Source organism: Lepus europaeus, chromosome 18 (genome assembly GCF_033115175.1).
Source record: "Lepus europaeus isolate LE1 chromosome 18, mLepTim1.pri, whole genome shotgun sequence".
NCBI classification, from domain to species: domain Eukaryota; kingdom Metazoa; phylum Chordata; class Mammalia; order Lagomorpha; family Leporidae; genus Lepus; species Lepus europaeus.
In genome coordinates, this window is record NC_084844.1 from 48982150 (window position 1) to 48998233 (window position 16084).

The 16084-nt window shown below is 42.3% G+C and overlaps 1 protein-coding gene across 1 annotated transcript in view; it reads right to left on the bottom strand.

Annotated features, from left to right (window-relative positions):
• The window catches only part of UBE2G1 (ubiquitin conjugating enzyme E2 G1), a 115054-nt gene that overhangs the window by 28722 nt on the left and 70248 nt on the right, over positions 1-16084 (bottom strand). Inside the window, exons 2-4 of the mRNA XM_062216135.1 lie at positions 9885-9987; positions 6496-6593; positions 1930-2108 (exon numbers count right to left, since the gene is read on the bottom strand). Coding sequence (XP_062072119.1) covers positions 1930-2108; positions 6496-6593; positions 9885-9987 — 380 coding nt within the window. The remainder of the gene's footprint in view (positions 1-1929; positions 2109-6495; positions 6594-9884; positions 9988-16084) is intronic.

Sequence of the window (16084 nt, forward strand, 5' to 3'; positions counted from 1 at the left end):
TCCGAGCCCCTCATTTCTTAATTATGAGACATTCCTCCAGGATGAGGCTTCTGGGCAGAAGAACATCAGCCAAGGCAAAAAAGGAAGAAATGTGATCTAGGAAACAGAAATGAGACCCACTGTGGAAAAGCAGTGAAGGGGAAACATAAGCAACACAGCTAGCAACAGGTTGAGAAAGTCTGGAATCTGGAAGATTCCAGGTGAGAGATCTTTATATTTGATGCTAACTCGACACAGAAACACAGACCTACTGTTGCCATTTTGTTGATTGTTTTGTGCATTTTCCTTTCTTCCTCTCTTGCGGTCTTTCCTTTGTGATTAAGTGGTTTTCTCTACTGGTACACTTTGATTCTTTACATTTTATCTTGTGTGTATCTACTATAGGTTTTTTTTTTTCCAATTTATTTATCTATTTGAAAGTCAGAGTTACACAGAGAAAGGAAAGGCAGAGGCAGAGGCAGAGAGAGAGAGAGAGAGAGAGGTCTTCCATGCGATGGTTCACTCCCCAACTGGCTGCAATGGCCAGAGTTGCGCCAATCCAAAGCCAGGAGCCAGGAGCCAGGAGCTTTTTCCTAGTCTCCCATGTGGGTGCAGGGGCCCAAGGACTTGGGGCATCTTTTACTGCTTTCCCAGGCCATAGCAGAGAGCTGGATCGGAAGTGGAGCAGCCGGGTCTCAAACTGGCACCCATATGGGATGCCAGCACTTAAGGCCAGGGCGTTAACCCGCTGTGCCATAGCGATGGCCCCTTGACTATAGGTTTTTGCGTCATGGTTAACATAAGGCTTACCAAAACTGAAAACAACTTTGATCACATTTTAAAAAACAAAAAACAAACAAACAAAAAAAAACCTGTTACTGACGGTGTCACAGCTCACTTGGCTAATCCTCCACCTGCGGCACCGGCACCCCGGGTTCTAGTCCCAGTTGCTCCTCTTCCAGTCCAGCTCTCTGCTGTGGCCCGAGAGTGCAGTGGAGGATGGCCCAAGTGCTTGGGCCCTGCACCCGCATGGGAAACCAGGAGGAAGCACCTGGCTCCTGACTTTGGATAGGCGCAGCGCCGGCCGTAGCGGCCGTTTGGGGGGTGAACCAACGGAAGGAAGACCTTTCTCTCTGTCTCTCTCTAACTCTGTAGGGGGAAAAAAAAAAAAAAAACGTATCTGCTCCTTTTTGTGAAAGCCGTTTCCTTCAGTTTATCTAATCCGTGTGAACAGGACTTAAGAATTCCCAATCACTTCACTAAATCTCAGTGTACAGTGCTAATTCACCAGGCCAAAACTCTAACCTTACCCTAGCAGACAGATTATACCTCTGAAACTGAGCAACCAGAAACGCCAGCCATAGCGGCCATTTGGGGGGGCGAACCAACGGAAAAGAAAGACCTTTCTCTTTGTCTCTCTCTCACTAACTCTGCCTGCCCCCCCCCAAAACAAAAAAACAAAAAAAAAAACAAAAAAACAAACAAAAAAAACTGTTACTACACAAATGCCTACCCTGCATGTTCAACTTTTGATGTCAAAACTTACATCTTTTTGTTATATGATCATTAAGAAATTATTGTGCTATAATTTTAGCTACAATCAGTAGAAAATTCATGAGCTCTATTTTAACTATAATTAATATATTCTATTCTTGCAAAATTACTAACAGTAGGTTTTAAGTTCTTAACACAAAAAAAGCCCACAAAGATAAATATGCAAGGAAATATATGTGTGCTCAATAATTCCATTTAGTCATTTCACAATGAATACATATTTCAAGACATGTTATACACACTAAATATATAATTTTTGTCAAGAAATATGTTTATACACATAAAAACATACATATATACAGATAGGTAGACAGTAGTTCAGGTCAGATTTTATCAAAAGCAATAGTGGGGATTGGGGGGAGAGGGGAAGGAGGAGACATGCATGCGACCACCTACCGCGGCATCAACATTAGCAGGTGAGTCTCCATTAGGGTCTGCCAGCATAGAAATGACACTTATCATGATGGTTTCCACAGTATGGATAGGCAGCCAGCGTTCCTCTGGCTTTTCATAACCATATTTATCTTCCCCAGGCTCATGAAGAATAGAAATGCAAACATCACCATTTTTATCAACTGAAAAAGTAAAGAGTCTTGTTTAATACATCACTAATTTGGTTGTACATAAAATATCTATTACAAATAGAATTATAACATCACCTACACACAGGTATGAAATGTTTTTTCCCCCCATAAATAGCTAACCAATAGACTCAGGATCAATTATTGAAAAGAAAAGATATTTCTCCCATCTTAAAATCAACTGAATGGGAGCCAGTGTCATGGTACAGTGGACTAAGCTGCTGTCTGTGATACCATCATCCCATATGGGTACCAGTTTGAGTCCCAGTTGCTCCATTCCTGATTCAGCTCTCTACTAATGTCCCTGGGAAAGTACTTGAGCTCCTGCACCCACACAGGAGACACAGATGAAGCTCCTGGCTCCGACCTTGCCTAGCCCTGGCCATTGAGGCCATTTGGGGAGTGAAGAAGTAGATGATCTTTCTAACTCTGCCTTTCAAATAAGTAAATACATGGGGGAACACACACACACACACACACACGCAGCAACTGAACATATGCTCCTCTGGTTATCTCCTTTCTCTTGAGATTTTATATTCCTCTTCCCTGTTTACTTACTACTTAGGTACTTTTCCCCCCTTTCTGAAAATTGACTTCTTCTCCTTGTCAGCTGTTCTGAACAACATACTCTCCTGGGTAATTTCATCTATCTAAAGCCAACCCCCTTCTGGACCAACACAACTGACATGTTAACTCCTTCCTGACACATTTTCCTCCATTTCATGAACCCTTTTTGTACTCATCTTGTAGTTTTCCTTTTTCTTAATCTGACTTTTGATGTTATCCTAATCTCCAACTTTAATCATCTTTTCCCTAGGTCAGTTAACTAATCCATTATATTACAATCTTATCTATCATCTTGATACAGTAATTTCCAATACCCTAAGCTCACTGCTGAATCCTGGACTAGTTTTAGCTAACTGGATGTGCCAATTATACCTAAAGAAAAACACGCCCAAAATTCAATGTACCTAAGCCACACAAAACTTTTACCTATCATATGATATACCAATCACATAATTTTAAGTGCACAGTTTAATGGTTTCTATATGGCATAGTTAGAGTTGTCCAGCTATCACCATAATAAATTCTGTACTATTTACCATTACTCCAAAAAAGAAACCCTATAGCTACCAGCAATCACTCTTCATTTCTCCCCAACTTTTTCTGCAGCTCTACACAATCACTACTGCACTCTCTGTGTCTCCAAATGTGCCTGCTTTGGACACCTCAAATAAACTGAATCATACACTATGCAATCTTTTGCCACTGACTTTGGCAAAAATTAGAATGTTTCAAGGTTCATTCGTGTTGAAACCAATTATCAGTACTTCATGTCTTTTTATCCAGTCTATGGATAAAATACATTTTTGTTTTCCCATTCATCAGTTGACAGACAGTTGGGGTGTTTCTACTATCTGGCTAATATGAATAACACAGCTACGAACAACTCATGTTCAAGTTTCTTGTTGTCATATGTTTTTCATTTTCTTGACTATGAATAATAGGAATGGAATTACTGGGTCATGTGGTTAACAATGTTTAACATTTTGAGCAACTGCTAGAATGTTTCTAAAAATCTGCACTAGTTTACACTCTTGCTAGTTGTGTAAGACAGTGCTAATTTCACTACTTTCTAATCAACATTTTATCTACCTAAAGTCAACCCCTTTCTGGCCCAACACAACGGACATGTTAATACCTTTGCTACAGCCATTCTACTGGGTATAAAATGGTGTTTCATTATGGTTTTGATTCTACAATGATTTCTGTGAATGGCCAGATGATCTCAAATTCTTACTTCTCCATTACCATATATATTTGGAAGTCAACAAGTAAGAGTTATAAAACTATCCTTCCTGCCTCTATTCTTAGTTTAAATTTTCCCTGTATCTTATCCAAACCAGTGATAAAATCCTCTATATCCTGGGGATGGTGTTGTGGCGCAGCGGGTGAAGCCGCCGCCTGCAGTGCCGGCATCCCACATGGGCACTGGTTCAAGTCTCGGCTGCTCCACTTCCTATCCAGCTCTCTGCTATGGCCTGGAAAAGGCGTAGAAGATGGCCCAAGTCCTTGGGCCCCAGCAATGGCATGGGAGACTTGGAAGAAGCTCCTGGCTCCTGGCGTGGGATTGGCACAGCTCTGGCTATTGCAGTCATCTGGGGAGTGAACCAGCAGGTGGAAGACCTCTCTTTCTCTCTCTGTAACCCTGCCTTTCAAATAAATAAATAAATCTTTAAAAAAAAAAAAAATCTCCTAGATCCCTGCTAGCTGCCTGGCTTCCCCTTCAAATCTTCCACCAGCATAAGCAAAGGGAAAGGGAATCAAGATGGGGGCCAGCATTGTGTCACAGCAAGTTAAGTTGCCACCTACCAGACCAACATCCCACACGATTGTGGTTTTGGGTCCTGGTTGCTCCACTTCCCAATCCAGCTCCCTGCTAACACACTTGGGAAAGCAGCACAAGAGAGCCCAACTGTTGAGTCTCTGCCACCCATGTGGGAGACCCAGATAGAGTTCCAAGCTCCTGGCTTCAGCCTAGCCCAGCCCTAATCATTGCAGCCATTTGGGAAGTGAATCAGTGGATGGAAGATCTCTGTCTCTCCCTCCCTCTCTCTGTTAAGTCTGCCTTTCAAATATATAAAAGAAAAAAATCGTATTTTCTAAGTACCATTCCTTGACTCCTTCCTTCTGCCAAACATCTTGATGGTACCCTTCACTATCATCTCACAATGTCACCATTCTGTTTCCATGTGAGTCTCTTCCACAGACAGATTCTAATATCCTTATGGAAAAGGAGCCACCTTTGTACCTTCAGTGCCTGATAAATTCAGATACTCTCTTATCCAGGTTTTCCTTCCTTACTCAAATCCAAATGAAAGTTACCTCTTTCTGTAACTTACTCTTTCTCTACCTGCCATTCCTGCTACATCACCTCATCAGGTATCCTTTCTTCACAAATTATTCTCTCCCCCAAGTCTTGATTATTTCTCTCTCTAATGTCTCTCTCAAGACCAACAAAATGAAAAGTCTCTTTAATATGGGAGGAAAAATCTCATTTCATCATTTGTCCTGTTTAACTACAGAGGCTACTGCTATTCCTTCTCTTACAGGGAGGGAAATCCCATGTATTTGCTGGCACAGATACTCTCATTTAATTTTCACAGAAAATTAAAAGCCTCAGGAGGCTTTGCATGGAATTACATGGCTAATTTGTGGCACAGCCAAAATTCAGAAGCATTATATCATCTTCTGAGATGGCTACAGACTGCCAATCACACATCAAGTAACTCAAACAAAAGCAGGAGAAAATGCCAAAATCCTAGAAAAAGCTAACTGTCAAAGCAACAAGGGGCACATGTCATCAACTCAGGGACCCGCACAGCCACAGGGTTACTGCTAATGCCTTCTACCACACCTACACCGTTAAGAGATTACCCCCTTCTTACTGCTACAAAAACCGGTATCTTCTATGATCACTGTTCTCTCAGAGTCTATGAAATATAGTAAGTAGTTCCCTTGGTTGCCAGTAGTTTTTCATTTGTCAGTTGCAGGCTCTCATAATATCCATTTTTTTCATCTTGAGTTTAAGAATATACTTAAAATCCTTTTTATATGACCTCACTTAATTTACTCATTCATTACTCTCACTGATTTTTTTTTTTTTTTGCTGAAACTAGTATATGCTTCTGTTCCTTTTAACCAAGTCTTGAAGATGATAAGCAGAATGCAAATTAGTATAGCAGCCTGAAAAGACAATTCTGATTACATGCAGTCAAAATAATTAGAAAAGAAATGCACACAAGCTCCAGCGTACAAAACAAGCTCAAGTTTGGGGTGACTATGTATAACAAAGCTTTTCTAGCTGCCCTTTGGCTCATAAAATAATTTTACATGGTAGCTCGTTTGGGGGTTAAAAAAGTCAATGTCATCACTTTGTACACAACAGCATTGGAAGCTTTCCAAATGTACGAAATACAATATGCAATTTCCATCAGCCAGCTAATGCGGTAAGAGGGACATTACTTTTTTACAGCTGAAAATACAGATGAGAGTTAAGAGCTGCCCATGGTCTAAAAGCCAAGATGATAAAATACAAACACAAATTCAAATTAATGATTTCTAAGCTCTCTGTAACAGCATATCTTTAGATATCAGAGTGCTATAAAATTGCCTTTGGGTTGAAACCCTGAGTCTCAAAACAAGCTGGGGGCTAAGAAAACAAAAAATTATCTTTTCCATGTGATCTTGTTACTCCTTTTTTAATACAAGGACATGTACACAATGAACACACAGAACTCTGCACAGAAATTTCTCATTGACCTTGAAATCTCTAGTGATAAGAAATCATATTTGCAAACATAAAACTAGATGAACTTACCATTTGGGTGCCAGATTTCTGTAATGAATTTCATTTTAGGAGGCCGGAGGGGATAATCCTTTGGAAAAGTGAGGTGAGCCTTAAAAACACCACCTTCACTGGAAAAAAAAAAAAAAAGAAAAAGAAAAAAGGCAAATTCTTGCCTGTAAGCTCTTGCTTATAAGAACACAATCATTCAAACAAATATAAAACAAGGAACCAGCACTAGCAATAAAAATAAATTCAATGGGGGCCAGCATTGTGGCAAAGTGGGTTAAAGCTGCTGCCTGGGATGCTGGCATCCCAAACAGGCATCAGTTCATGTCCCACCTGCTCCACTTCCTATTCAGCTCCCTGCTAATGGTCTGGAAAAAGCAGAGCAAGATGGCCCAAGTACTTGGGCCCCTGCCAACACGTGGAAGACCCAGATGAAACTTCTGGCTTTAGTCTGGCCCAGACCTGCCCGTTACAGCCATATGGGAAGTGAACCAGCAGATAGAAGATCTCTCTCTGTGTCTCTCTTTCTCTCTCTCTCTCCCTCTTCTCTGGGAAATGAAGCAGCGGATGAAGACCTCTCTCTGTCTCTGTCTCTGTCTGTAACTCTGCCTTGCAAACAAATAAATAAACCTTAAAAAAAAAAAAAAGTACACAACCAATAGTCTTTCTCCTTTTCCCTTCCTTTCAAAGGCAGACAGGGAGCAAGACAGAAAGATCTTCCATCAGCTAACTGACTCACCAAATACACCAGTTGGCTAGTTTGGCTAGGGCCAAAGCCAGGAGTAAGAAAAGCAACCCAAGTCTCATATATGGGCAGCAAGAACTCAATTACATGAGCCATCACGGCTACCTCACAGGATCTGCTCTGGTGGGAAGCAGCGGTCAGGAGCCAGAGTAAAAAGCAAACCCAAGTATTCCCTGTGGGTTGCAGGCATTTTCACTTTTGGCAACTTTGAGAAACCTAGTCCAAGTCCAAGTTTCCAAGAGGTCTCCCTTACTCTCGGTACTGAGTTATGGAAACCTCACAGGATCAGACACTATTATTCTACCATATTTATTTAAATGACACACAAAGTGCTATATGCTGCTGTTGGAAATTCTGTCCAACTTTGTTCGTTTTGTCAGTATCATTCATTTACTTTCTCTCACATTTCACAATTTATCCACTATTCTAATATCTGATTGCTTTTGTTCCTTATGACAAGCAATGGAACATTAAACATTCTAAACATTTCCTAGGCACAAGATTTTTACTCTAGAAATGAAACTGGTAAGATCAAATTTAAATAATTGTTCAAAGCCACACAATAAAAACAGTGGTACTGAACAGAGGCAGTCCTCAATGCCCAACTTCTTAGCATGACATGAGAAATAACATTCCCTCCAGAATGTCATTATACAACATATGTATAATCCTCTAAATCTTAAAACAGGACTGTAAAAGAATTTTCTGTTAACAATCGTCTAACTGTAAAAGAATGCTAACCAGAGAGTTTGGTTAGCTGATCCTTCATATTCTTTGCCAACCTCAGGTAAGAACAAAATATAGCTTAGTCCTTGAACAAACCAGCCACTAGTGACGAAAGAAAAGGAGAGTTATGGGATGGGCATTGTGGCAAAATTACACCTCTGCTCTGGACATCTACATCTGACAACCTAGTGCTGGTTAGAATCCTGGCTACTCCACTTCTGAATCAACTACCCACTAATGCATCCTGACAGGCAGCAGATGATGGCTCCAATGCTTAGGCCCCCGCTACCCACATGGGAGATGTGGTTGGAGTTCCTAGCTCCTGACTTTGGCCTGGCCCAGTCCTGGCTATTGCAGGCATTTGGCATGTGAATCAGTGGGTAGGAGAGCTCGCTCTCTTTCCTGACTGCTCTGCCTTTCAAGGAGATGAGAACAAACATTTTTTAAAACAAAAAAGAGTTAAAGATAAAGAAGGTACGCATTCACTAGTCACTAATACAAACACGAGATTTGTGGCCGGCACCGCGGCTCACTAGGCTAATCATCCGCCTTGCGGCGCCGGCACACCAGGTTGTAGTCCCGGTCGGGGAGCTGGATTCCGTCCCGGTTGCCCCTCTTCCAGGCCAGCTCTCTGCTATGGCCCGGGAGTGCAGTGGAGGATGGCCCAAGTCCTTGGGCCCTGCACCCACATGGGAGACCAGGAGAAGCACCTGGCTCCTGCCATCGGATCAGCGTGGTGCGCCAGCTACAGCGCGCCAGCCGCGGCGGCTATTGGAGGGTGAACCAACGGTAAAGGAAGACCTTTCTCTCTGTCTCTCTCTCACTGTCCACCCACTCTGCCTGTCAAAAAAAAAAAAAAAAAAAACATGAGATTTGTAATTATACTGTGATATCTGGGTTTCAAACTTAATCTTTAATCTTTAGAAACCTATCAGGCCTACCTGAAGTTTTTCAGTTTTGTGGATATGGGTGGCTATCCACAGTTTAATAATCAATCTGAAGATAGCAGGTATCCCACACCAGCTGCATAAAGTACACTTCATAGAATGAGAGCCTCAAGAATCTTTTCTAAATACCTTTACAAAGATTCAGTAATGGGTAGAGCAATAGTAAAAATTTACTGCTACACAAAGATGAGAATAATGATTAATTTAACACTCATGTCGAACACTGGCACTTTCTAGCTACTGATCACACAGAACAAAGTGTTGAGTGCCCTCTAGTGACTACCTGGAGGTTAATGGTGCTATCATGAAGCCTCACATCAGATCTCACAGCATTTTTCCATGATCTAGTCATCAAGCCGTGAATTAAGCGCAGAGGTGTGGGTGCCATCTAAGCTCATGCCAACTGACCTTCAACACTACAATATCTCCCATTACAGGCCTCTGCTGCCCTTCACAGGCTGTCATTTATTCCCAAGAACCAAGTACTGGCCCCCAAGAGCTCTCCTCAGACAACTCCACACCCTTCATTCCCCTGAAGTAACTAAGAATATCACTAGCTTCCTTACTGTTGAACAACAAAAGCTTTTTAAGCATTCTATTAAGTACTTAACTCTTGATAGCATTTTACTTTTGACAGGCAGAGGCAGAAAGACAAAGCTTTCCTCCACTGGCTCATTCCCCAAATGCCCACAAAGGTCCTGACCAGGGCTCAAAACCAGGAGCCAAGAATCAATCCAGAGTTCGCACATGGATAGCAAGGACCCAAGCACTTAAGTATTTCGGAAACAATTATATATTTTTAACACAACAGTTTTTAGACATTAAAGCTTGAAGTAAAACACAAACACCTAGTCAAATTCAGTACAAATGATACTTAAACACAGCCATTTCACTGCTCCTTATAAAGTAATTTCATTTGAGTTTGCCAAATATACTTTTAATTTCAATTAATTAAAAGAACTCCATTTTGAATGTGTCAGTTTCATCATACTTACTATAGTGTGTCTGGAGGACCAATAATAAGGACTTCCCATCGGTAGAGATCATTGTCATCTATTAAACCTGCTGAAAAGCCTTCCACTGGATTTTTGTTGAGTTCTGTGGAAAAACAAAAATTTGATCAAAATTTTTAAGCACATATCTTCACCAAATAAATAAATTACAGAATTTGAGCACACATGTTCTAAGTTCTAAATCATTAACCAAATGTCCTCTCAGGGAAAATGTCACCTATTGGCCAAAATATTGCAATTTCTATGCTCAAACTATGAGTAGAGCAAACCATCAGAAGATCGTGTATCCAACTTAGCTCTTATCTTACTAGGTGATCTTATTTACTTATTTATTTATTTTTAATTTTTGACAGAGTTAGCGAGAGAGAGAAACAGAGAGAAAGGTCTTCCTTCTGTTGGTTCACCCCCTCAAATGGCCGCTACAGCTGGTGCTACCCTGATCCGAAGCCACGAGCCAGGTGCTTCCTCCTGGTCTCCCATGCGGCTGCAGGGGCCCAAGCACTTGGGCCATCCTCCACTGCACTCCTGGGTCACAGCAGAGAGCTGGACTGGAAGAGGAGCAGCTGGGACTAGAACCCGGTGCCCATATGGGACTTAACCAAGTGAGCCATGGCACCAGCCTTACTAGGTTTGTTTTTTTTTTTTTTTTTTTTTTTTGACAGGCAGAGTGGACAGTGAGAGAGAGAGACAGAGAGAAAGTCTTCCTTTTGCCGTTGGTTCACCCTCCAATGGCCGCCGCGGTAGCGCGCTGCAGCCAGTGCACCGCGCTGATAAGATGGCAGGAGCCAGGTGCTTCTCCTGGTCTCCCATGGGGTGCAGGGCCCAAGGACTTGGGCCATCCTCCACTGCGCTCCCGGGCCACAGCAGAGAGCTGGCCTGGAAGAGGGGCAACCGGGACTAGAACCCGGTATGCCGGCGCCGCAAGGCGGAGGATTAGCCTATTGAGCCGCGGCGCCGGCACTAGGTGATCTTTAAGAGACCTTGTTAAAATGTACACACACTCTCACACACACACTCTCTCTCTCTCTGCCCTTCCTTCTCTCTCTGTGTAACTCTGACTTTCAAATAAAATAAATAAATCTTTTTAAAAAAAATTCAAGGGTGTTAACCCATGAACTGCTTTGTTGGTGCATAGATAAATTTACTCAGTGCCAACTAGGTTTCAGACATACTAGAAAAACTGAGGTGGGAAAAAGAATTGAGGGGACGGCACTGTGTCATAGCAAATAAAGCCATCACATGCAACAATGGCATCCCATATGGGCACCAGTTCAAGTTCTGGTTGCTCCACTTCCAATCCAGCTCCCTGCTAATGCTAATGCGCCTAGGAAACAGTGGAAGATGGCCCAAGTGCTTAGGTCCCTGCCACCCACAAAGCTCCTGTCTTTGGCCTGGTATAGCCCCAGACATTGCAGCCATTTGAGGAGTGAACTAGCAAATTGAAGCACTCGCTCTCTCTGTAACTCTGCCTTTCAAATAAATAAATCTTTAAAAAAAATTCTGAGGAATGGAACAGAGCAAAAACACAATGTGGACAACTGTTTTCTACATGTGCTATCTCATTTCTCATCTTTCTAGGCAACACTATTACACAAGTATTGCACAAACAATTTTCTCCAACACTATACCCAAGAGTCTTGTGAAAGATTCTGTAATATACACAGAAATTACTTATTGTTGCATTTTCCATCTGAAGTCCTGTGGAGATTTATAAATATAGGTGAGTAGGCTTTGAAAAACTAGCATTAAGCCGGCGCCATGGCTCACTAGGTTAATCCTCCGCCTTGCGGCGCCGGCACACCAGGTTCTAGTCCCGGTTGGGGCGCCGGATTCTGTTCCGGTTGCCCCTCTTCCAGGCCAGCTCTCTGCTGTGGCCAGGGAGTGCAGTGGAGGATGGCCCAGGTCCTTGGGCCCTGCACCCCATGGGAGACCAGGAGAAGCACCTGGCTCCTGGTTTCAGATCAGCGCAGTGTGCCGGCTGCAGCGCGCCAGCCGCAGCGGCCATTGGAGGGTGAACCAACGGCAAAAAGGAAGACCTTTCTCTCTGTCTCTCTCTCTCTCTCACTGTCCACTCTGTCAAAAAATAAATAAATAAATAAATAAATTTTTTTGAAAAAGAAAAACTAGCATTAATGGAACATTCTCCTTGAACATTTCCTTACCCTTCCCACAAACTATTATCATTTCTCAACTTTGACAACATATCATAAATTCTTAAAATATTTTAGACATTCTTTCTCTGCTTTTCATCCACTGACATGATTCTTTCCTTTGCTTGTTTCATTTAAATTAGGCAAAAGCAAGGTTGAAGAATGTTCACCTCAGTGTCCACAGTGTGTCATAGTGGCTTAAGCTGTCACCTGCATAACTGGCATCCCATATGAGCACAGATTTGAGTACCAGCTACACTGCTTCTGGCCCAAGTGCTTGGGTCCCTGCACCCACATGGAAGACCTGGATGGAGTTCTGGACTCCTGCTTTCAGCCTGGCATAGCCCTGGCAGTTGTGGTCCTCTGGGGCAGTGAACCAGTGGATGGAGAATGTGTGTGTGTGTGTGTCTCTCTCTCCTTCTCTCTATAACTCTACTTTTCAAATGAGTAAATACACCTTAAAATAAACAAATAAATCGATAAATAAATGAAGTTCATCTCGCTTTTGCTCGTAGCATGGATACCTCAAGGTCTAGACCCATGAGTAGAGAATTTTCAAAATTATTTTTGTCACAAAAGACATAAACAGATAGACTGAACTCACATCTGTTTCACTCCCCTGAATGCTTCCAACAGCTGTGACAGGATGAACCAAATTTTGTAGAGTGGAAGTTAAACTAATAAAGTGAAAAATAACAAGCAATTCCTCAAAGAGTTAAACATAGAAATAGCATAAGACCCAGAAATTCAACTCCTAGGCATGTAGCCAGAAAGAATGAAGCCTACATCCACACAGGAAGTTGTGCATGAATGCTTAGAGCAGCACTATTCATCAAAGTCAAAAGGTGGGAACAACTCAAGTGTCCATCAAATGAATGAGTAGATATGCAAACTGTGGCATACACATAGAGGAATTTTATATGGCCATAAAAAGAAATGAAGTACTAATATATGCTATAACTTGGATGAATGTTGAAAACATGATCTCTTCTACATGATATTTCTAGAAAAGGTAAATCCAGAGACAAAGAAAGCAGATTAGGTATTCCAGTAGATTGGGGAGTGGGGTGAGGGAAGATGGGTTGTGATTATTTTTTAATTATTAATTGCAGGATAGAAACAAGAAGCAGCAAGTGACTTAGAAGAAAACCAGAGGGCAATTCTATCAAAAAAAAAGTCAAAGGAAATGTATTTCAAGGAGAAAGTAGCCAACAACGACAAATACAAACTGCTCAGAAACGGAGTCTAAATTCAGTGTACTAGGCTCAGTGAAAAGAAAATTGAGGCTGCACTGGGCATAAGCAATTTCACTGCAATGGTAATAAGGCTGGATCCATGTAAGCAGTGTGAGCTGACGAAAGAAGGTCAACTGGAAAAATACGAGCACAAAATTTTTGACAGTACAAGGAAAAGTGTAGTAGTCACAGGTAAATGAAATTCAAACAAGTTTTTTTTTTTTTTTAGATAGGAAAAGCTGAAAAATGTCTAAGTATCCTATCTGCATTTGAATATTAATCTAAATACCTGACAACTACATTAAAATCCAGATGGATCACAAATATAAAACCTAACAGAAAATACAGAATTTTTAAAAATATGTATCTAATATATTATATCTAATATATATCTATATATGTAATATATAATATATAATGTGAATGGAGGTGGCCTTTTTAAGCAAAGAGAAAATTCAACAGTTCAATTACACTACACAAAATATTTTTAAATACAGTACTGCAATAAAGTCTAAATGTAAGTGTCTAGAAGAAAATATTTGCAACACAAAAGGTGAAAGTCTAAGATCCCCAACACAAATAGAGTTTCCTATCAATCAAAACAAGGCAGGGAACATGCAAAGAGTACAAATAACTGAGAAGAAGGGATAAAAATAGCTAACATGAAAATCTCACCTATGGGGCCAGCACTGTGGTGTAGCAGTAAGGCCACTGCTTGCAGTGCCAGCATCCCATATGGGTGCCGGTTCGAGTCCCGGATGCTCCACTTCTGATCCAACTCTCTGGTATGGCCTGGGAAAGCAGAAGATGGCCTGAGTCCTTGAGTCCCTACACCAATGAGGGAGACCTGGAAGAAGTACCTGGCTCCTGGCTTCAGATGGGCCCAGCTCTGGCCATTGCAGCCATTTGGGGAGAAAACCAGAGGTTGGATGACCTCTCTCTCTGCCTCTCAAAAAAAAAATTTTATTTTATTTTATTTTTTTTGGACAGGCAGAGTTAGAGAGAGAGAGAGAGAAACAGAGAGAAAGGTCTTCCTTTTTCCATTGGTTTACCCCCCAAGTGGCCGCTGCGGCCGGCGCACCGCACTGATCTGAAGCCAGGAGCCAGGTGCTTATCCTGGTCTCCCATGGGGTGCAGGGCCCAAGGACATGGGCCATCCTCCACTCCCTGGCCACAGCAGAGAGCTGGACTGGAAGAGGAGCAACCGGGACAGAATCCGGTGTCCTATCCAGGACTAGAACCCAGGATGCAGGCGGCAGATCAGCCTATTGAAACACGGCGTGGGCCCTGAATTTAAATATGAATTTGCTGTAACATTAAAATACGTATTTTTTTAAGTTCTGTTTTAAAAAAATGATCAGCCTAGCAGCTTTAAACATCCTTTGTACCCAGAATATGGTCTCCAAATATGAATTTACCATCAAAATGGACCATCACTCTTCAGAGAAGTAGCTGGCTCCAAGTCAAGGGCAAGAAATGCTCTCTTAAGCTCATTTCGTATGTACCAGATAAAAAGGAAGCTGACAAGCAACACTATAACGACTTAAGAGCCAACTTAAAGAGGCTCCCACTGGCCAAATATGGGGCAATTTGAGTACCAATAAAGTTAATGAACTTAAAGAGTACACTTTCAAAAGTGATTTTTGGTCCCCAAAGCCTTGGAAGTTTGGTCACCAGAGCACCTCACAGTCCTACATGGGTGCCCACTCCCTTGCCAATCCATCAAGCCATACTCAAAGTCAGTGAGGAGCAAAAGATTTACTATTTGAAAGGCAGAGTAGCACAGAGTGAGGGAGAGACAGACACAAAGATCTTCCACTCACTGGTTTACTCCCTAAATGGCCGCACCAGCCAGAACTGGGCCAAGCTGAAGCCAGGAGCCTGGGACTCTATCTGAGCCCACATGGGTAGCAGGAACTCAAGAACTTGAGCCATGTCTGCTGCTTCATAGGCACATTAGAGGAAGTGGAGGAACTAGGACTCAGCTGGGAAAGCTTTCTGATGTGTGATACAGGCATCCTAAGCAGCAAGCTTAACCAACTGTGCCATAATGGATGCTCCATGTTTTGTTTTGTTTTTTTATATTTATTTGACAGGCAGAGTTAGACAGTGAGAGAGAGAGACAGAAAGAAAGGTCTTCCTTCTGTTGGTTAACCCCCCAAATGGCTGCTACGGATGGAGCTACCATGATCCGAAGCCAGGAGCCATGCGCCTCCTCCTGGTCTACCATGCAGGTGCAGGGGCCCAAACACTTGGGCCATCCTCCACTGCGCTCCTGGGCCACAGCAGGGAGCTGGACTGGAAGAGGAGCAACCAGGACTAGAACCCGGTGCCCATGCCCCATGTATTTTTTAAATCCATGAGTTTATAACTGTTATATCAAAAACAAAGAAGTAAGGATAGGATGCTTAAAAAATAAAAAAGCAAAAGAAGCAAGATTTAGGGTTCCTTTTCTATACAAATTTTTTTTGCTATTTAATCAAACAGCAATTACCATTTGATCAAATGAAAGCACTCTATAGAAAAGCTTCAGAGGCCGGCGCTGTGGTGTATCAGGTAAAGCTACCTCCTGTAGTGTCAGCATCCCATATGGGCGCTGGTTCAAGTCCATTTCCAACTGCTCCATTTCCAACTCAGCTCTCTGCTATGCTATGGGAAAGCAGTAGAAGATGGCCCAAGTCCCTAGGCCCCTGTACCCGTGTGGGAGACCTGGAAGAAGCTCCTGGCTTCAGACAAACACAGCTCCGGCCACTACGGCCAACTGAGGAGTGAACCAGAAGATGGAAGATTCATTTCA